General features: G+C 38.6%; 1 protein-coding gene across 1 annotated transcript; it reads left to right on the plus strand.

Moving 5' to 3' along the window:
* Positions 1-1,168: 1,168 nt before the first annotated feature.
* On the plus strand, positions 1,169-22,024 carry camk4 (calcium/calmodulin-dependent protein kinase IV). The gene is made up of 11 exons (XM_030770002.1): positions 1,169-1,284; positions 9,044-9,122; positions 11,376-11,438; positions 12,898-12,980; positions 13,848-13,920; positions 17,127-17,217; positions 17,452-17,526; positions 17,829-17,904; positions 19,466-19,592; positions 20,154-20,306; positions 21,860-22,024. Exons 1-11 carry the CDS (start codon positions 1,169-1,171, stop codon positions 22,022-22,024), a joined length of 1,101 nt encoding a protein of 366 aa, XP_030625862.1.
* Positions 22,025-23,224: the final 1,200 nt, after the last annotated feature.

Here is a 23,224-nt window from a genome sequence, read left to right on the forward strand (position 1 = left end):
GTATTGTACAGTATTGGTGTTAAGGGTTGGTACATGATGGGTTTGTGCTGTTCTGAGCAGGTACAGAACAGATGGCATCCCTGTGTGAGAGCTCCACTGCAACCGTTCTCTGCTTGAGCTGTGAAATATCAAAGTCATGCAGGCTTGAGTGAAGGCCCAAAGCAAACATGACTGGATTGGTTTTTTTGTTTGTTTGTTTGTTTGTTTTTTAAATCGCGATTAAGACAAAAAGAAAAATGAAACTTACCCTCTGTCACTTAGGAATTAGAAAAGAAAGGGAAAGAACAAAGACATTTACTGCATGTTCATCAATGTGATGCATGCTGGGATGCATCCTGGTTAGACAGAAGGCTGTTGTAGACTGTCTTGAATCAGTTGACAAACATTTGAAATACTGGATGGCAGAGGTAATTTAGACTTTGTTTTTAAAAGATTCCATTACACGTATCAAGATATGGTATTGTCGAATGGCACTCAGTGGATGATAGATGCAATTCAAACTGGCAAAAGGAATCGGGGGGAAAAAAAAACATTTTCTTTGTTAATTGGGACTTAACCAAACCAGATCAAAGATACATTTCATTAGGTGTCAATTATTTATTAATGTGCTTGGGCGTGTCTGTTTACTTGCCAGGGGAACGAAAACTGACCTGCATAGCGTATTCAAATATCTGTTTCTAGCCTGAAGAATTTAAGCACAGATTCTTGAAAAAATAATGGAATACAGTGTTATGTAATTCTAGTTTTGTGACGTCCATTGACTTCGGGCGAACGCATCTCCATTACATTGGTGACAGTAAGACCCGGTGAAAACGAGGCTCCAAAGCTGCCCAAGCGCCACACACCCGCTTTTCCCTTATTGAACGGTAATGTTCTTGAGCCGACAGCTGACGTTTGCGTTCAGTGAGGTCTGGCTCCACTCGGTACATATTGTGATATAAATTACAGGTAAGTCGCCTACTACTCAATCCCATTGCCTGTGGCAAAGGATTTGATTCTGTCTTGAGAATGGAGCTGTATGTTTCCAATTCTTTTGTTCGAATTCTAGATTTTAGGTTGGCAGCTGAGGCTCTTCAACAACATCGCCTCGGTAACCGAATTAAAAACCGTGTATTGCCACGGGGCTGACAGCTCGTAGGATAATAGCATTCTAGACAAGACGCTGGAGATGCTTAAAATCACTATGCTCGCACCTAACCCAGGGACTGCCCCAGAGTACTGGATTGATGATTCGAAGAAGGAGACGCTAGCAGACTTCTATGAGCTGGAGTCCGAACTGGGACGGTAAGTCTACGGACGACATAGGACATAGGACTATAGTTCTGTTGAGCCTATCACTTCTCGTCCAAGCAGCTTGATCCTGTGTATCGTTTTCATAGTTCGAACTGTGCTGGTTTAGTGTGTCCCCAAAGGTTGTTCAGCTGATTAGATGCAGTAGTACACAGAAAGTCACTGAATAGCATTTGAATGGGACGGTTTCAGTATTTTATGTTTCAAATTTTGCTATGTGATGGAATAATTGTGCCTAGTTTTATTTTAGACCGACATGTCTTGATCGAAATCCACATAATTAGGCTACCAAAATAGACTTGTGCTGGCTTGTGTGTTCATACGGAGGACAGAGATTCGGAAACCGCAAACTCAAGTTTTTAGTGGAGTATATTATTATTATTATTATTATTATTATTATTATTTTTATTTTTATTATTATTTTTATTATTATTATTGTTGTTGTTGTTGTTATCATTATATTTTTGTCCTCTCCTCTTTGATGTCTTGTTGTCTAGTGCAATAGCACGTCTTTATAAGAGCACTTAATTACTGTCCACTGCCAGGTAGCCACAGATGACACATGCTGAAATACTCTCAATCGACTTGCACTCACAAGGAATCATAGTGACACAGTAAATCAATGTGTATGGTGTTACATATTAATTTGTCACGTGGCAATGGGGCTTTGTAATTTGGGAATCAAATATCAGAAACCAGTTACATGAGACCATCTGTTGTGCAGGTTATAACAGTCCATTTGTAACTGTCTCTGTCAGTAACTCAGAATGACTCATAATGGCTGAATGTCACACTAGACGCACAATTTATTAATATCTTCAGCTGAAAAGTATGATGTATGCCTAAGGAAATCCCTAGCCACTTGTGTTATCTAAATGTAATACTTAGTGTCCTTACTGAGTTATATTTGCAACAATGTTTCAGTCTTTTTTGCACAGAAGTGCAGTAATCATTTATAGAAAACAGGCACATTCTGTTTCAAGTTTTCTACTCCTATCTTATTTGGGATTGGCACTCTTTTCAGGTGTAGTATGTGATCAAGGTATGCTGTGAAGCTTGAGAGCTCAATAAAGCCAATGATCTTAATGTGGAAGTAAAAATACAACTTTAAGATCTCACATGATCATTATGGAAAAAAGATGTTTTGAAGCAGTGGTTGTGAGGTCAATTTTTTTGATCGTCCTATGAATTCAAACAAGGCACATGAATCTTGTATTGCATAAATCTATAAATTTCTGCCTCAGTGTAATTTTGTATGTGGTGCTCCCTTGAATTGTACAGGCATAAATTTCACCTCTGACATTATTTAATACACCTGGATTACCTTTGGTTGCTGATCAGGAGCTTTTTGGGGGTAATGGTGCAGCTCAAGCAGTGAAGGCACCATGCTACTGCGTGGGAGGGCTAGCTAGCCTCCTCAATTGATCTGTTGCTGGCAGGGGCCATGAATTGTTGCTGAGAGGTCATAAATTGATGCCCTTTCCTGAAACAGCTCACACTACTACATCTGCAGTGTGACAAGAGCTGACTGTGTACAAATGTCAGTCAAGACATTCAAGGGAAACTGTCGAAAAGTCCTTTATTGTAAAAATGATTGTAGTTTACATGTAACTGCTAAAATAAAGGAAACAGATAAGCAAGTTAGGTTTGTAAAATAAGTTAAAAACAAGTACTTCTGTATAGTTGTGGTCCCTGAGCTCATTACACAGCTAAAACCAACCAGTTCTCATGCTTCCACCATTCTCAACAAGCAGTGCATTTATGGTACATACCAAAAGAAAGTTAGAGGCCCAAAGGCTTACTTTCCAAGGGGAAGAGGTCTCTCAGTGTGGGGTGCATTTTTTGTCACATTATTTAAGTCAGCTTAAGCCCTTAGAGGAGAAGGTAAACACCAGCACAGATAAAACCATTCCGAGTGATCAACTTTATCCCATGGTGTCGTATTTCTGTCCTGATGAGAGTCGTCTCTTTCAGGAGGATTTCTTCCTCACTCACAGGGCACAAATGGTTTGATGAGTGTGAAAAGATATAAACCATATTCCCTGGTGGTCTCAGTCACCAGATCTCAACCCAGTTGAACACTTAGAGGAGATAAGGAATTTTCCATCTTGAACCAAATACCAACCAAATGATGGAATTTATCACAGAAGAAGGGTGTTTCATACCTCCAACAGATTTCCAAATACTTGCAGAATCTGTGCCAAAGTACACTGAATCTGTTCTGGTGGTTTATGCTGGCCCAGGTGTCGGTGTTTTTTTAATTTTGTCAGTTCATTCTATGTTCTCTGCTATGCAGTCAAGATGCCCTCATGCATTTAAAACTTAACAGAACTCAGTGGGGAGGCATATCGTCTAGAAGGAACATTTGGAACAACTGTGGCTGGGGCCTTTTTACTGAAATTTTAATTGAATGAGCAAGTTTAATTAAATTTGAAATATGAATTAAAATACGTATTACATATGTGAATGGAACTAAATTTCACTCAGCATGGTGTCAGATTACAGACATCCAGGCAATTAGGATTCAATAAGTGAAGGAAGAAAATTCAACGTGAGCAAACCATTCCCATTTGAAGCTAAAGAGTTGCTGACAGAAATAAATAAAAATTTGCCATTGGTCTAGGCAGGAGTGATTTATGTCCAATGAACTTGAGTTTACTTAAGATTAGAATGAACCTATACAAAAAATAGTACACATTTCATAAAATGTTGTCCATCATTAATGGTGTGTCCTGGTAGAGATATGACCATATCTGCTGTTACCACACACACCAATACCACCTAAATCCTCTGCATTCTTTACCCAGCCTACAGCTAACACATGTGATGCAGAGACATAATGATCAGTTGTGCGACTGTATCTGGTGTGATGGCACTGAGCTAGACCTGAAATGGAAAGGGCAGGGAGGCCTTCAGGAACAGAGTGTGAAAAAAATGTTCTATATCAGTGGTTGCTCTTGATGTGGATTTTATGCAACCTGCAAAATTAAACTGATCGGCTCAGTACAGTGGTTGATGAATCACTATGAGCAAGTATGGGACTCTAAAGAGAGTGCCTGCAAGCCAAGGCAAACCTAAAACAACTAGGTCCTGAGGACAGCACAACAAGCTGCTGCATATGTAATGAAGCTAGCTATACTCATGAGAACTGCTTTTCTCTCACTCTCTCTTTCTCTCACTCAGCTGTGATTATATAATGCTGGCCATGTACAAAACAGAAACAGGAAGCAGCTTGTGTAACACAGGCTCTTGCAACCATCGTGCCAGCTGCGTTTAAAACATGCAGAAATGCTACAGTTGACAATCTATTTTGTTCAAGAAGCCACTACCACCGAGACAAATTTGCTTGGTGCTGCTAATTACAGTGAGAGTCACAGGCTGCAGTGAACAGCATAGAGGAACCAGATTTTGATGGATAGAAAACATTTACTTCAGCTCATGAATTTAGATCATTGGGCTTCTTAAACATTATGGACTGGATGAACTGATGTTTCCAAGTGGTTTAGTATTTATAAAGGTGTGAGCATAAACAAGACATCACAGGAACTCATCTACTAAGATGGCACACAGAGGTTGGCTGATCTTAAAGCGCTGACCTGCTTTAGTTCTGTAATGTGGATGCTTGTGTAAGTAGGCTACCCAAATTGATGTGCAAGTGTGGGTATTACAGTGGAGGTGCCACCCCCCCCATCCTTCCCCTTTCTAAAAATCATTTGGTCAAACTCAAATACCTGCTCTAGTCATGCTTACAGCTGCTAGACAAATCACTGGAGAACCTACACAACACTTCAGTATAGTGATTATAATTATTGTGCTTTTGCAGACCTAATGACTTTAAGGGTGGGCTTTCATTTAAGGTGAATCCACTTGGTTGCCCTGTTTGCTGAGCTTGTCATGAATTGAAGTATCATTTACAAACATGTCATTTAAAAAGCGTGTCAGTCATTTAAATGATAAATATCAAATTTTATGTCATTTGTTGTAGATCACTCACAAATTGGAAACTATTTGTTCATGCATTTTATTTTTCTGCACAGGCAAATTAGTTGCTATTGCTGGTGGTCCTAGTGAACTCAGCCCTAATTATAAGTACATTATATCGCATGTTAGGTTGCCTGTATTTTACTGTCTGAGGTCATATCTTGGGGTCAAGTATATAAATGATTAGAAACCAGTTATTTTCATTCCCTGTAGTTCACATGACATGCAAGATTAATCAACTAAGTATGAATGTTGTGGGATAAGTATCTATTTTAGTTTCAGTTACTCATTTACATCTACTGATCGTTCTCATGTTGAATATAGACCAGTTTTATCATTAGATTACGGACCTCTCTTTCTCTGAAAACTTCATGGGTAAGAAATCACATGATATTTCTGAAAACAGCAAATGACTGAACATTTGTATACTTTGACTGTTGTCCAAAATTTCGTTTCTTCAAGAAAAATCACATTGGATGCCCCAGAAAGTTTTGAAACCTCAAGTTAAAATGTGTATAGCCCTCTCTTTTCGTGCTCCAAGAATAATTGTATATAAAAAAAACTCTTGAAGAAATGTGAAGATTAATCTTTAATTTAAAATTTATCAAGAAATGTCACTGACTACGTATTGATAGCACGTAACAATGGAAATATTCCTATACTTCTTCACAATGGTGTATTTATGTTTATTTATCTATAGTTACATCGTCTCTTAATCCTACTAACACCTTGCTAATTCAAAAACATTTTCTTACTTTCATATGTTTTAGCATACTTGTGTTTTGATTGCTTTTCCCTGTATATCATAGAATCCAAACATATACCACTTTCTTCACCTTCCCAATGACTAACAGTTAGCATTGTGTTTTAAATGCCATGTTTGCTCACTGTGGCTCTAGTAGATCCTTGATAGTGTGTGTGATGTGTATTGTATGTGGTGTGTGTGTGTTTGTGTGTGTGTGTGTGTGTGGGGGGGGGGGTCCATTTGGAAAGTAGCTGGGAGCTATGACATCTCTTGTATCACCCTCTGTTGGCATCAGACATAAATTTATACATGTTTGATGCACTGTCAGTTGATGATATCTAGCAAATATCAAATCCATAAATTTTTATGTCCTCCTAAGCAGCATTACTGCCCACAGCCTGTTACATACAACAACTATTGGGTACAATATATCATCTGATCTGTGGCTACTTTCAGTTTGATTGTGAATGAAAGATACATCATAAAATCATAGTTACAGTGTGTAAGGATTGCTGAGTTATGTGTTCTCCTTGAACAAAAATATTAGTTATTGGTACATAAAATATACAAAACGTTTTCTGTCACTTACTGATGTACATGTTGTATGTATTTATTATTTAAGTCATTTTTAATCAAAGTGTTCACCAACTGAATAAATGTAAATTATATTATTGGCTACTACTATTCTGAAATACTACGAATCTTCAGAACTGCTGTTAACCTTTAAACAAAATCATAATTATTTGTAATGTTGAAAACATCTTAAGTGATTTGGATTTCAGCATATGATTGGAGGAAGACCAAAAACAGACAAACCGGAAGAAGACCAACAATTTTCAGTCTTCTAGTTAAGATGTAGCTTAAGTGACACAGGCCCCAAAAAAGGAAAGAACATAAATGAGACCACAGGGAGCAACTGCAGAGCTGCTAATGGGGCCCTCTCATGTTTATTAGAGAACATTGTCCACTAATTGTATGTCTCTGTCACACCAAACAGCATTTGTCTTACATAGGTGGACCACACTGTAGTCTCTGTGTATGACAGTGTGTCTCCCTGCTGGAATGTAACATTATTAGCTTGATGAATATTGATTGGATTTTCTGGTCATTAGTGGGGATTGCAGCTAATGACGACGTCCTGGGCCAGTGATCTAGCTTTGATGAGGAGGTCCCATCTGTTACAGCATTAACTCACTGTGAGATGAAGACCCTTCCCTGTGCCATAGCAGCTGACTGCTGTCCTGTACTTTAAATGTACAGATTCCAGTCAGTCCCACTGGGCACTGGCTTTAGCACAGTAGCACTGACAATGGATAGTTTCTTTGTCTTTGTGTTGGCTCTCATGCCTCTGAGGCAAATGAGCTCCAACTCTGATCATCTTTTAAGCTGTCTAAATTACTCCACAATGAATTTACTCTACCCCCCCCCCCCCCCCCCCACACACACACACACACACACACACAAGGACTCATCACAGTGGAATGTTAAATAGTCCACCAAAGGGGACTATTTAGTGGAGATTTCCGCCAAACAACATTGTCAGAGATGGCAGAGGATATGACTGCCTCTGCAAATGGTGAATCAGTGACTTACCAGAGTGTACTGTGTGTGACTACTGTGCGGCACAGCAAAAAACTGAAAGATTTCATGTCAAAGTTTAATATTCATGTGTGAAATCAGTGTCATCACCAAAAAAACGAAAAGTTCCTAATTAGTCCACAAGAGATAAGGAATGACATAAATAAGACTGTCTCTCAGATGAGAATGTTTTCTCCCGCACTCTCACTTGGTGATTTAGATGTTCTGATTTGGGTGCATCTACTTTTGAAGGAGTGTAGCTGAGAATCCAGAGGGACCGTAGCCTTTCCATTTCCTCTTATACATCATTCTGCAAGCGGAGAGTCCTCATTAATATAGAGCCTTCTGCCCGGCCCCGAATGAAGATTTAATGATCTAATGAAATGAGGCTCTCTGGCTGGGAATGACACAAAAAAGGGGGAGAGGAGGAGAGACACCTTCCTAGAGAAGAAGAGATTTCCCGCTAACATCTGAGTCCTAGCCCGGGATTCCCTAATGAGAGTCCAGATGGTAGTCCAAGAGCTCAGGAGTGGCCTCTTCCCCTTAATTGTGTTAGCCAGGCTGTGTACCCAAAATTCATTTATTTTCATTCTGAATGCATTAAAACTGGATGTACTGACCAGTGACACCACAGTTTTTAGTTTTTCACGGTATGTCATATTCTGTGCCAATTCAAATTCCTGGCTTAACGTGGTTACACTGTGCTCTAGGGTTTTGGACAGCTTAATCTGAAATTGTTGCTACAATTTCAATGAACATGTGTCCAATTTAACGCCCTTTGATCTATTTAAAAGCCACATTACCTGTGTGGCATTAGAGGCAACAGCATGATAGGTGGTTAAGTGCTTTAATAGTGTTGAGTCCTGTAGTAAATTAGGAACACAGGGCTGAAGGTCTCAGGCCCAGGTGTATGGTCTGCTCATGGTCTGCCTCACTGTTTAAGTCCAGAGACATGTTCAAGTTTTCTGGGGCACACCACACAACTGCAGTAATACATACATGCAGTTAGGGTAAAAGAATACTTTTGCGAACATTTTTGGCATGTGTCCAAACAGACCTTCTTCACTTGATGCTCACAGATACCAGCTTTCAAATCTCCTTTAGCTTGATCTCCTACAATTAAGACATATTCACTCTATGAACTAATTACAGTGTCTCCTCCATTACACCACCATGTGCATCCTGACATCACATCATGTAAGTACTGAACAAAGGTCACAGCCTGGTGCACAATATTTGTATTGATTCGCCGCTTTGTGGAGACATTTATTATGGCACTTTACCACAGTCATAGCGTACCACGTTAGAGCCTTTCCACATTTTTTTTTTTTTTTAAATTTATAATTCTAGTTTTTTTTCCTCCCTGTGTTCTATTGATCCTTATGGTTTTACTGAGAGAGCCAGTCATTTGTGTTCCAGTAAATGGTGATCTTCTTTGTCTCTGTGTAGGGGAGCAACATCAGTGGTGTACCGATGCAGACAGAAGGGCACCCAGAAGCCCTATGCCGTGAAAATGCTGAAGAAAACAGTAAGACCTGTGACAGTTTGCACCACCTATTCAAACTTCCTTCTTTTACCTTTTGTTACCTTTTGTGCCGTGTGCTGATAAGCAGTCTTTGAAACAAAACTGAGTACTGAATGCTGAAAGACCTTTACTGCTGGTTATCTTTGTGCTTGATGCTAAGGGTTCTTTTCATGATGGTTAGTAATTACTGTTGTTGACATGGGCTTTTATATCCTTACAACAAGATCCCTTTCTCCAATATGCCAATCCCTTTCACCAATGCAATACTTTTTTCATCTTTTAAGATGAACCATAGAACATGTAGAGGACTTTTAATAAATCCAGTAACATGAGCAATGATGTGAACCCTTAGGAACTGTATGGATTTCTGCATGAATAGCTTCTAAAATATGGTCTGATCTTCACCCAAGTCAAAACGAATGAAGGGCAACACATACAAAATATTACATTGCTATATCTTTGTTGAACAATTCGTTTGAACAAGCAAGATCATAGATGGAAAAAATGTGTAAACCTCTAGGATAATGAAATCTGGAAGAGAGGGTAATTGGAATCAGTTATTCCACTCATTTAGTCAGGTATGCCAGTCAGTCAAGGTGTTAGTTTGACCTGCCTTGCCATATAATTAAACACAAACACACACAGTTTTGTGCACCTGCTCTTTACAACAGAATTCTGTTGAACTGCAATATGTTCAGAACAAAAGAGGTGTCAGAGGACCTCAGAAGTAGTGTTGTTGAAGCTCATAAGACTGTAAAGGGTTAAAAAGGACATCTAAAGACTTGACCCTTCATCAGTCCACCGACAGGCAGGTAATTCACAGATGGAAGCAGTTCTCCCTAGGGGTGGGCATCCTACAAAAATCAGTACAAGAGTAAGCGGTACAATCCTCGGACAGGTGACAAAGAACCCTACGGTGAGAGCTTGGGATCCGCAGGCGTCTTTCGCACTTCCATGTTCATGAGTCTACCATAAGAAAAACACAGAACTGTTCCACAGTGGTGGAAATCACTGCTCAAAAAATAAAGAAAGAAATAGACAGATAAGTAAACATTGCTGCCCATCTCAAGCATGCTGAAGACCACCTAGGTGTCCCACAGTACCACTGGATCATGGAACATGCTCTGTGAACAGATGAGACATAAGTTGAACTTTTCAGTAAATGGATACATCATTATGCTTGGAGAAAATAAAAAACTGCATACTAGCACTAAACCTCATCCCAGCTGTGAAACATGGTGGGCGGTGTACAATGGTAGTGGGCTGCTTTGCTGCCTCAGGGCCTGGATGGCATGATGTGAAACATGCTGTTCAAGCAAGACAAAAAGACGAAAAATATACAAGACCTTAAACAGTTTTATATTACGGCTGGACTGAGACCCACTTGGGAATGTAAGACTGGACATATGAGTTTAAGTGACAAATGCTCTTCACAAGACAAGACCATTTGAAAGGGTGGAGGACCCAGCTGCAGATGGACTGAGGAGGTCAAGGCTGGGAAAAAAAAATCCACAAACACTTCACTCAAACTTTCCAATACCAAAACACAGGTAGACAATTCAGTTAGAAGAAGTTTACAGTCCAAACAAATTGGCAGCAAGAGCTGAAGCCACGGGCAAGATCAAAGGGAACACACATGACTTACTCTGAGCTGGCTCAAGGACACGGGCCCAAACAGAACTCAGGACAGAATGTATAGCAACAAACATAGGTGCACAAAGGTTAACACAGGTGAGAGCAAATTAATTAACAAAGGTGGGGAACTTAACCAAAACAAACTACCAAACACAAAACACTTCACTGCCCCCTGGCAAATAGCAGGGGAGTCAGCCGAGACCATTGTAGGTTTATAGAGAGGAATGGGCCAAAATACCTCCCAACCTTCGCACAGGTCTGAACAGCAGCTGCAGAAAGCATTTGGTTGAAGTTGTTGCTAGTAAAAGAGGTTCTGCTTATTACTAAATTTAAGGGTTTACATACTCGTTCTGTCAATGATCTTGATTGTTTAAACTGTTCAATAAAGATACAGCAATGTTAGTTTTTTTGTGTTTATAAAATAAGACTTTATTTACTATTATGATTTAGATGAAGACCAGATCGTACTTTAGGAGCCACTCATGCAGAAATCCAGATCATTCCCAAGAATTCACAAACTTTTTCTCACAGCTGTACTGGCTATGCCACCAGTTTTGCATGTTTGGTATGTCCAAAGACTGGCCAGCTGTTTGTTCTCAGTAACTCCTCTGCTCTGTACAGGTGGATAAGAAGATTGTGCGGACAGAGATAGGAGTCTTGCTTCGTCTCTCTCATCCAAATATTGTGAGTCTCATCTGCATGTCATGTTTTTTGTGATTTGTCATGTACTCAGAGTATAAAAGGTGAACGCCAATTTACTACAAGAGTTAAATCCAAACGACACAGAATGAAATCTACTGTTTAGTAAGACAGAATTTAGATGGAGGCAAAGGAATATTCCCTACAATCACAAAAACTAACTTAAAAACAGGAACTAACAACTTGAAATGGACTGTAAAATAATTTTGTGACCTGTAGTATACCAGAATGGTAACCATACGTATGTGTTAATTGTTACTCAGGAAGAGACATATTTAACCAAAAGAAGCTGTCAGAGTGATATGCTTAAGTGGGATTGCTTAGACTAATGGCTGTGAGGGAAAGGACAGGGAACAGAAAAGGAAAGCAGGCCCAGCCACAACTGGGTGCAAGAGCCTGGAGTTGTTAGAGTGTCGACGATGACTCAGTCTTGAGTCTTCAGCCAATTGTTCTCAGGGATGAGGAGGAGGGCATGGGTTGAGGACGACATAGACGCACACACTCGCTGAACACTTTGTGAATGCAAAGAATTGTGGCAAGGTGTGTTGTGATCCCTAGGGGCTGCCTCTGCTTAGAGGGAGGGGATGCCCATCTACTTTTAGGAAGTGTCAATCAGTACTCATCCAAAGTGTTTTTAAATAACCTTTTCCAGCCAAGAGGTCATCTAATAACACAAGCCTAATCGTGTCCATGACATTCTATGCTTTTTATAGACACTATACATAATTACTCTTGCGTTATGAATGAATTTGGAACTTTTGAACTCGAAGTCGTTACATTACAAAGCTACATAGCACATATGTGGTTACAGGGTTTGTTGTACTGTATTTGATAATGTCGTGTGAGGTCCTTTTCCTTTTATGATAGTTGGTTTGTATGTGAATGGAGGAATATGAAATTGGAATTATGGCAACCTTTGAGTTCAGTTTGCCGTGTGATGCTACCCTCTGAGGCGATCTGGCCTGAGTGATAATTAATTCCTATCAACATGAGACCAGATGGTACAGATGCTGCTGTGATAACTCGTCAAACCTGGTCTGCATACGAGTGGTTCAGGCTGTGGTGTGAATTGGTTTCAGACCGAACGAAGCTAAGTTTGGGCAATAAAACAGAGCATTTAGGATCAAAGGGATAGGAACAGAGAGAGTGAGAGCTTCAGACAGGGGAAAGGAGAAGGGGGTGAGTTTTCACAGTTACAGAATTACAGTCACTAATGGAGATGTAAAATCTCAATAAATGTCTCTCTGCTGGTAACCACTCGACACTTGGTAGCTGTTATCCTGCTATGTAAATATGTAGTTGTCTAGCAGCGCATATGTTGGTATGTTAGCATCATGGTGCAAGCAACAGAGGCCCCAGAAATGTATTATAGCTGGTTGTATCCTCACTGATAACACTCCAGGTGGTAAAACTGTCATTTTTTGACAATCCCGTCCTGTCTCAGATCAAGCTGAAAGAGATCTTTGAGACTCCAGCCGAGATCAGTTTGGTTCTTGAGCTCGTCACTGGAGGGGAGCTATTCGACAGGTCAGTTCACTGGTCATCTTGGTACTCCAACTCTATTTAAATATATGATGTTACACGTCTTAAATATCACTGGTCATCTTGGTATTGAACTCAGTTGAAATATATGATGTTACACAGGTCTTAAATATCACTGGTTATCTTGATACTCCAACTCTATTTAAATATATGATGTTACACAGGTCTTAAATATCACTGGTTATCTTGATACTCCAACTCTAAATATATAATGTTACACGTCTTAAATATCACTGGTTATCTTGGTACTCCAACATTAGTTAAATATATGATGTTACACGTCTTAAATATCACTGGTTATCTTGGTACTCCAACTCTATTTAAATATATGATGCTACACATGTCTTGTCCAGTGTCTTAAAGCTAGCCAGAGGCTGAATGTTAAACTGTGTAAAAGAGCAAGTAAACTTTGCGTCTCTGTGGAATTTAGAAAGAGTGACTTTTTACCCCATACTTAATGAGATGTGTTTCAGTACTGACCTAGACTTATAAACTCCAGTTTAACTACCATTTTCCAGGTTTGCTTTCTTCAAGATTACATCATATCCTAAAGGCTACTTTATACTTCCACCAAACTCCATATCTCTATTCAGTATTCATTATGGGTTTTCTTAGGCTACTGCAAAAAATTTACCTGCTTATAGCTGTATGTAATTTGAACCTGTCCACTAAAAATAGAAGTGCCTATCTGTATCTCTTATGGTGAGGTGAGTTGTAGTTGACTCTTGGGCTCACACTAATGCCGGAAAATGATGAAGGGGAGACCGAAAACAACCACAAAAAAATCCTTTCCCTTTCATCGTTGCACCATGTCCATCACCAAATGGTGAACTGGTGTCCTCCCTGTTACAGAGTGGTTGAAAAGGGCTACTACAGTGAACGGGATGCTGCGGACGCCATCAAGCAAGTGCTGGAGGCTGTTGCAGTGAGTCTTAACTTTCCTGTCTCTGAAAATCATCAAAGTACTGTTACAGATGGATAGATTTTACAGTCCAAATCCAACAGTTCAGACCAGGTAGCCTTTAAAGTTCTTAACATTACTCACCCATCAAGGCCAATGATTATTTTCTCTATATATTCATATTTAAATAAATGTGTTCTTCCACTTCAAAACGTACATAATGAAGTCAAACTCTTGTTCGCATGGATTAAATCCAAAGACTGTAAGACAGATCTTGACAGAGTAACAAAGAGCCAGACCCCATTCAGGTGTCACATCCACCCACTTATACCTCTCATATCCCTCATAGTGCCTGTTGGTTTATCGTTAGCACTGTAACAAGACTCGTCCCTGTCCTTTGTCAACCTGAGTTTTGTTTTTGTTTTGTTTTTTTCATCCACATCTGCGGCACACAAGCACACATCATCTCTTATTTAAAATGATGCCTGTGAGTCTTACTATTGCTATTCATTGGTCACCTAAGTAACCTGGATGGGAGGGCTGACATTCTCTGTGTTTTTGACATGAAGCATATTTTACATGCATTGCATTTGACATCTAATTCAGTAGCCCACAGTTTTTTTTTTCCCCGAAAGACTGCTGTTGCCAAGGAGATGAGACAGATTGTAAGACAAAGGGCAAATTTTCATACATTGAATTCAGCTCAGAGTTGATGACATACGATAATGTAATGTCAGCTTCAGTGTGGATTCTAAAGTGGTGCTTTGCCTTGACAATGACATAGGTAATGCCTTGGTTTTCCCAGCATTAAAGATTTTTTCTGTTTCTGTCACACCAAATCCATATGGTCTGTATTGTATCAAAGTTGACCTTATCTGTTGAGACTTGCACCATCCTTTTATACTTACTCTATACTTACTCCTTTTATATCTACTCTAACTAGCTGCTTTTTGGATGTCTGAGAGAATGTGGTTTTATTGTTTTCCCATTAATTAATTGCAATATTCTTTAATATATTTCCATGGAATAATGATACTGAGGTATATGTCATGATGAGGCTGTATCCCACTTAAGATTAGAATGTTGGACTGGAATATATATATACCTACTGTACATATCTATCTATCTATGTATCTATCTATATGTGTGTGTGTGTGTGTATATAATATATATATATGTATATATATATATAACTCTAATATTTTGATCAACTCTTTTTACTATTAAAATTATGAAAATGTTTGTGATAATGACATCTATTTTAACTGTGTTGTTGAGGCTTAGCCATTTAAAGATGTATTAGAAGTCACTGTTGAGTTAGTGGGTTCTGCTGGCCTATTTGCCAAAATAAATATTGAATAGTGGCAAGATGGCAGCAGAGCTAGCTTAAGAACTCCTACACTCCACCAAGGGGGGAGGAGGGGGGAGCATCTTATGTGTGTCAGCTCCGCTGAGCATTACACTGGAAGCCACAAATCCCTTCGGACTTTAAAAAAGATAACACTCCTGGATGTCATAATAATTGGTGTGGAGAGAATGCTCCTTATAGAAAACTCCTGTTTTTCAGAGACAACACTGTGACCACATCAGCTCACATCACATGATGCATACTCTACTTAACGGACATGAAAATGTATTACGCTCTCTCCATTAATTTTAACAACTGTGTGACATTAATTATGACAGGTAGATATCACAATGCTATATATTTATATATACTTAATATCCAAATGAAATACTTAATAAATGAGCAAACTTAAACACTGTGGGTTTATCATAGTGCACTATTTGGTTTAGATGCCTAAATATCTGCACTGATCAGTGAAGCATTTTTCCATGAATTACTAAATGAACAACACAGTGAAAGAACAATCAGAAAATAACAGTGATATTTCAGTATACAAAACAGCCATATGACTTGGGAGTGTTTCTATCCCAACCTTCTCACTTTGTCTCATGATTAACATCTTTCCAGGGCCAGCCACGTGCTGTTCTCTGTAACCAGGCAGACTTTTATGGCCCACGTTGCTCTGTTTAATGAGTTACCGTGGTAACATTCTTACAGAGGCACTGGTGAGCATAGCTAGCCCATCTCCATGTAATAAAATGCATATTTGATGGCACCTGCGCTGAATAATCATCCATATCACTCTTAATTTCAATTTAACGTACCTGGTTACAAGAGTGAGGCAGGAGAGTAGTGTTATTCTCTACGAAAAAAGGCTTTACTTAGAAGACATGTGACCAATACTAGATAAGGATATATATCAGAATGATCGCTGGAGTAGTAGGCGAATCAGGCAGAGCACCAGCTCAGTCTGCAGTTGCACTCAAATTCCATTTGACTGGACAGGAGTATAGAGATCGTTTACCTGCCACATTGTATGAGAGCAGATGGCAACTGAAAGTGTCAGTTCCAGCTACTCAGAGATGTGGGCTGTGTGTAGCTTGGATATCTTATGGCTTCCACAAATCTCAAGCTATTTTCTTAATCATTTTGTTTTTGCTAGCTATGCTTGGCATCAGTGACTCAGGAAGTTTCATATTGACTTGACGCCTCAACAAACAAATCACATTTGTCCTAATGTATGGAAATAAACTATGTACTTTTTTTTATTAAAAGGGATAATGCACCAGTTCATTATTTCATTAGTGTTGTCTTTACCTAGAGAATTTGCCTTACACATATTCATTTCAGATACATTTTCAGACACATCTTTTTTCTCTGATCTTTTTATTTACTTGGCTCTTGACGGTCTAATGTTAGTATAGCAAGAGGAGTGTGAGAGGCAATACTGTGATTTTTGTAATCAAATTATAACGGCATTGTTTGGATGAAAGCCAATATATATAATTAGAATTATCTAAGAAATTTTAAGTGATGCGTCGACTGTTCAGATAGCTTGTTTAAACAACTGAACCATCTGTTCAGGGCTCAGGGTCTTCACACTTAAGCAGTCCTTGTATATTTTATGTCCATTATTCATCTCTCGCCTCTTGTGCATCTGTCAAAACCTTACTCAACATAGATGAGCTTTAATGAAGGCTCTGCTCATACATTTTAATGATTTGTTCACTGAAGTCATTAGAGGCTGTTAATAAATGGAAGCCTCTTTTAAATGCGTTATGCAGGGCTCTCTGGACCTCCCTGGTGAGCCGCCCTGTTAAGATGCTTGAGATTATTAACAAACATGCCACCTGCATGATTCCACCTTTTTCTGTATCCTCAGTATCTCCATGAGAATGGTGTGGTACACCGGGATCTGAAACCAGAGAACCTCCTGTACGCCACCTCAGCGCCAGATGCCCCTCTTAAAATAGGTGAGATACCCAGACCTATTAGAGTGAGTTTGTATGTTACTGGACTGCTCCTGATTGGTTAGTTAGACTCCAGGCATGGGCAATACAGCAAAAGCTTAATACAAAGTGAAAGGCAGGTATATAGGGGGAACAAATGGATGGGCAGTGAATTACGCAACATCCTCTAAAAGCATGCAGAAACAACTCAAAAGTGTCTAAGACATGTCCGCTTCTGTTCACCTTTTGTTATTCCAGCTGATTTTGGACTGTCGAAAATTGTAGACGATCAGGTCACAATGAAGACGGTGTGTGGGACACCAGGTTATTGTGGTGAGCTTGCTTCAAATGCATCTGTATTCAGTAGTTTCTTTTACTCAGCCCATGACTATACATTATTCCTATCCTTACGGGTGTGATGGTAAAGTGATGAGAAGTATCTGGTATGGAAGTTCTCCATTAAAACAAAACTACGAAAAACTAAACCGCGGCAGCACGCGGCCGCTCTTTTCACAAAACATGAACAAACCCGTTGAAAAGTCTCAATCTTTTTTGGCTTCAGCTTCACTCGCTCTTCTCTTTTATCTCCCTCTCTCTTTCTCTGCTCACTCTGTCTGTTCCCTGTCATCCACTAGCCCCTGAGATCTTACGGGGCTGTGCGTACGGGCCTGAAGTTGACATGTGGTCTGTGGGAGTTATCACGTACATCTTGTAAGTACCATGAGCAAAGTTATTTTCTCTGCAGTGATGTGGTTAGTGAAGCTCAAACCAAGCACATCAGTTCTGCAGCTTTCAGACAGGGTCAGTTTCATAGGATGTGCCCTCAGTCCCTTCAGTCTCTACTGTCTTTCTTATGTTCACCGTATACAGAGTCAGGGAATGTTGTTGTATCACTGTTACAGTATTTTCTTGTCTGGACACTTGGGGGATAGCACTAATTATCATGAAGACTTTTCTAATGCTGATTTCAGTGCCAATATTTATGAATGAAAACAATACCTTAAAATATTGAAAACAAACTTTCCACCTTGACAAAATTTAGAGTGAGGAACCAAAACTGCTCAGGTGCCTGTGATGCTCTGTGCTATGTAGCTTTTGAACTCATTTTTCAAAGGAACTCAGTGACCACTGAGGCTCCTAAGAGTAGATTTATTTAAACGAAGGAGTTTTGTTGCAGAAATTTGCGTTTTATGAACTCATCCTCTGTCCGTATTCTAACCTCAACATCTTACCTTGTTATAGGCTTATTTTCAGACTACAGTTACAATTTACAAACAGTCTTTGGCACCCTTTAAGGGTATCATTAGTCAGGCTACTAATTAACACAGCTCTTTTAAACAAGGACCTGGTTCAGCATCTGTAACGATAGCTGGTATCTAACTCTACATTGGGTTTAGGGGGTACTTTTATGAGCAAGTGTAAAGTACCAGTACTTGTAGTCATGGAATAGAAACCATGTTACAATGTAATTACATATGTAATTACATCTATATATACCATATGCATACATGTCATACACCACTAAACTTTATCTACATGCTACAGAACTCTATTCTGATTTCTTAAATATATTACAGGTAAAAAGCCATCTAGCATAACTCTCAACAAAATGTGGCCTTATATAATTATTTGATTTTAAATAAAACATTTTTTTTTTCAAATTAATATCACCCTTAAACAGTGTTTCATCAGCCTTTAGTATATGAATATGACAGTGTGAGAAAAACTAGCACCAGTTAACTTCAAATTACTTATTTAATGGAGAATGCATGCTGGCAAGCACAAGTCGAAGTTGATCATATCTGTGTTAATGGGAACTCACTCATTTAAATGTAAAAATAGCTCCAAATGATATATGCGCAATTGAGTTAAGACCTTTGGTTAGAAGCTATCTGTTTGGGTAAATATGTACGTATTGGGTAAATGCTAATTGACATTAATGTGTCACCACTGTGAAAACTCAGAAATCATACTTACACAATTACAAAAATGCCAGTGATGTGATAATCCATACTATAGTTTATTTCACCCTCATTAAAACAGCAATAACACCCCCCCCCCCCCCCCCCCATATCAGTTGCAGTCATAACTTGGTGCTGTTACAGTCATTTTGAGGGTTCTACTGAGACATTTTCTTTCACTGTGGTCATGTTTAAAGAAACTGAACCGGAAAAAGAGAATCCCTTAAGATTTTATAGTTATAAGTCACAAAAAATGTGCTGACTGTCCTCTAATTCATTATTGCCCAATGTATTTATTTTTTCCTGAACAGATTGTGTGGCTTTGAGCCCTTCTTTGATGACAGGGGAGACCAATACATGTTTAAGAGGATCCTGAATTGTGAATATGAGTTTGTCTCCCCCTGGTGGGACAACGTATCTCTCAACGCCAAAGACCTCGTAAGCTGACTTCCAGTAACAAAGACTTGAACTGTAGGCATTTCTTAGCACAGTGACACAAACAGCAGTATTTTTCAGGTATAGCCCTGGAGACCAATGGACAGGAAGTCTTTGCCCAAGTGTACCACTAACACAAATAACATTGTGGTCTTTTTAAAATGTGACTTGTACTTGAATCAGCACCCCTTTTATTAGTTACACAAGGAATGTTAGCACATGGCTACATACTGAATTTCTGTACATTAGTGAGAATGTGTCTGCTCCCTTAACACCTCCCATATGGTGTGATTCAGTTTTTCATGACTTTACCTTCATATTGGAAAATGATAATATCAATTTTATTCACATCTTTCATTTACATCTTAGTATTGTACAATGCAAATATCAGAGATGTAAACTGTGTCGTTGGATTGAGGTCTTAGTGACATACAGCATGCAGTTGCTACAATGTAATTACAGCAACAAAGTTACCTCTGACAGGTAGTATGTAGTAGTTATAATGAACAAACAGCATTTGTTGTTCCTTATCCCTCAATGCCACTATCGATTCTTGGTCTGTAGGTGAAGAAGTTGATTGTCCTGGATCCAAAGAAACGGCTGACTACTCTGCAGGCTTTGCATCACCCCTGGGTGACTGGGAAGGCCGTTAACTTTACACACATGGACACCGCTCAGAAGAAGCTTCAAGAGTTTAATGCACGAAGGAAACTTAAGGTATATTGTCATTTCAAAACTCATGAAACTCTGTCCTATAAAGGAGGTTTCAGTGTTCGATATCACAGAGCTAAGTGTAATGTGGGAGCCAAATTTATGTTATCTGATATAATTTTAAATAATGAATATTTGTATAAATATTAACACACAATTTCATCACAGTATTGTTAAGTGATAATGTTCAATTATAAACATATATGTCTGCGGTTTAGACAATTAGTGTGTGTCTCTTTAAGAAATATGTGGCTCTGTAACTATGGTCAGGTAGTTGTTTTTTTTTTCGTTTTTCGTTATAGAGCAGAGCCGCACGGTTTTTCGACCATGTGTCGAGTCATTAGTTGATAAGAAAATTGTGAAGGAAAGTCTACACTTAGTTTTCAGTTATTTATTTCATCTACATCTTTGTTTTGGATGCTGACAATAACGAAGATTTGTTTTAACTCGTACGCGCGTCAGCCAAAGGCTCCTATGGATAAAAACGGAACTTACATGTAATAAAAACACACTGAATACCCAGCTCCCTGCAGTGTGCACTGCTCTGAATATTTAAATACTAGACCTGCAATAGTGGCCTTGAAACAGGTTTGTAAAGGCCCAAAATGTGTAAAGGTCCAAGATGTAATAATGCCCAAAATGTGGTGATATGGGCAGATTATTACATTTTGGGCTTGGTAAAATAACTTACTACATTTTGGGCAGGTTAATACATTATGGGCTTGGCGTAGGATGTAAATCACTGGAACTTTTGATAGAGTTTGCAATTTTTTCTGTGACCTTCAAAGCCCTTTTCTCTCCTTAATTTACATCTGAGATCCTTTAGCTGCATGTCTAAATGTTGACAAGAATCTCAACTGCTCCACATCATGTAAAGCACTTATACAAGCATGTGTAAAAAACCTTTTCACCCAGTGTTAGTTTTCTTTATTAAACTTGAAGCATTTTACTGGTTTTTACAAAAGTGATATTACATTACAGAGTTCATATTATTACATTGTTCATTAAAAACTGGTTACCAAGCAAATAATGCAGATGATGTTGTTATAATATTACAGACAAAGATGTTATTACATTATTGGCTTCTGACTTTATTGTGTTATTGGCCAATTAGTACACTACTGGCTTTAATATGTTATGTTTTAATACATTATTTGCAGTTATTACATTATCGGTCATTATTACATTTCAGGGCTGCACACCAAGCCCAAAATTTAATAACCTGCCTATAAAACAATAAGTTATTACACCAAGCCCTAAATATAATAACTTGACCAAAACTTGCCCAAACTAATAAGTTATTACATTTTTGTGTCTTTACAAGGTTTAGCAGTTTTAGATGGAGGTTTTTGAACACTAGGATGTGAATTTTGAGAGGTCTTTACTTACAATAAAGATAATTAAGGCTCATCTGTAAGGTTTAACTGGAAGACAAACAAACCCAAATCCTGGTACAGATAGGGGTGCAAAAACAAATGGCTCAAGATTGTGTGTCTATAATCAGTAGTGTGCATGTCTTTACAAACAGACTATAAACAGTAGTATCCATGACTTTGCAGGCAGCTGTCAAAGCTGTGGTGGCCTCATCTCGACTGGGCAGTGCTGGCAACCATGGCAACGCTGATGGCAACAAAACTAACTGCAACCACTCCTCCAACAAAGGAGGGCCAGCGGCTGAGCAGATGCAGAGCGAACAGCCACAGACTGAAAAAGATGGCTCTTAGATCTACTCACTTTTCCCCTGGAACTGAGACATCGTCCTCCCTGTCAGTTTAGGATAAATGTCGCATTCCACTGCTGACCAGAATTAAGACAGAACAGTCACCTACCACAAGGAATGAGGAAGATGGAGTTTGTTTAGTACTACTGCATGTGACTGTTTATCTTCTGAAAACATGGCAAAAAAAAAAACACTGTACCATGCCAACATTTGAAATACAATGTAAATCTACTTTTGTATGTGTACTTCATCACCCAGAGCAACTAGATCTGAGTATTACTGATTTTTTTCTTATTTGGAGAGGTTTTATGTGGCATTCACTCTTGAGTGCATTTGAATGTTTTTTATTTTAATTTTTAAATGAACAGAATTCAAGTACATTTTTATGCAATATTTAAACAATTTAAGATAAAGACATCAAAATAACAGATCAGTCAACAACAACATTAGTCTGCAAGTGATTGTTAAACTTTACCTTTACTAGAAAGTAAAAAAAAGGAATGTTTTATTCTATTATATGAAAGGTCTTTATTTTTATTTGATACAAATACTTCATATCTGGTTGTAAACATGTATGTGCTTGAAAAAACATTGTTACACATCAGGGGACCCTGTGATAAGGACTTAATGAAAGGTTTGGTTTTGTGGAACAGAGAAAAGATGGGATCTTTTTACTTTGTAAAAATTCAAAAATGTTCAGTATTTATCTGAGGGTTAGTGTCAGAAATGTACACTTTCCCAATGGAAATGTTCTGTGCACACAAATCTGTAACAATTATCACTGGTGCCAAAATCCATATCTACTAGAGCTGTCATACTGGCAATACCCAGTCTCTGCCATATGCTGCAGTTGCTTCTTTTATAATGATTTGCTAAAATCTATTAGCTTATTTTGGGCCCATTGCAGTTTTTCCAAAAGACTGCTAGTTTCCCATGACTGAATGATTGTGAAATACAGAAACCCATCAAAGAGCTATGTTTCAATCTTACAAAATACTTTATAAGCATGCTTTTATGTACAGTATCAGGGAATGCCATTTTAAAAATATTTGATAGACATGCAAGAGATGTGTTATGAACATAACAAGGATTTGGTGCATTGCATGTTGGAATGTTCAACTTAACTGCTGCGATTGTCTTTTTAAAATGCACTGTATTTTACTATTTCATGTATATGAAATGTATTCCATGTTAAACAGTATAA

This window comes from Chanos chanos, chromosome 3, assembly GCF_902362185.1.
Source record: "Chanos chanos chromosome 3, fChaCha1.1, whole genome shotgun sequence".
Classification (NCBI taxonomy): domain Eukaryota; kingdom Metazoa; phylum Chordata; class Actinopteri; order Gonorynchiformes; family Chanidae; genus Chanos; species Chanos chanos.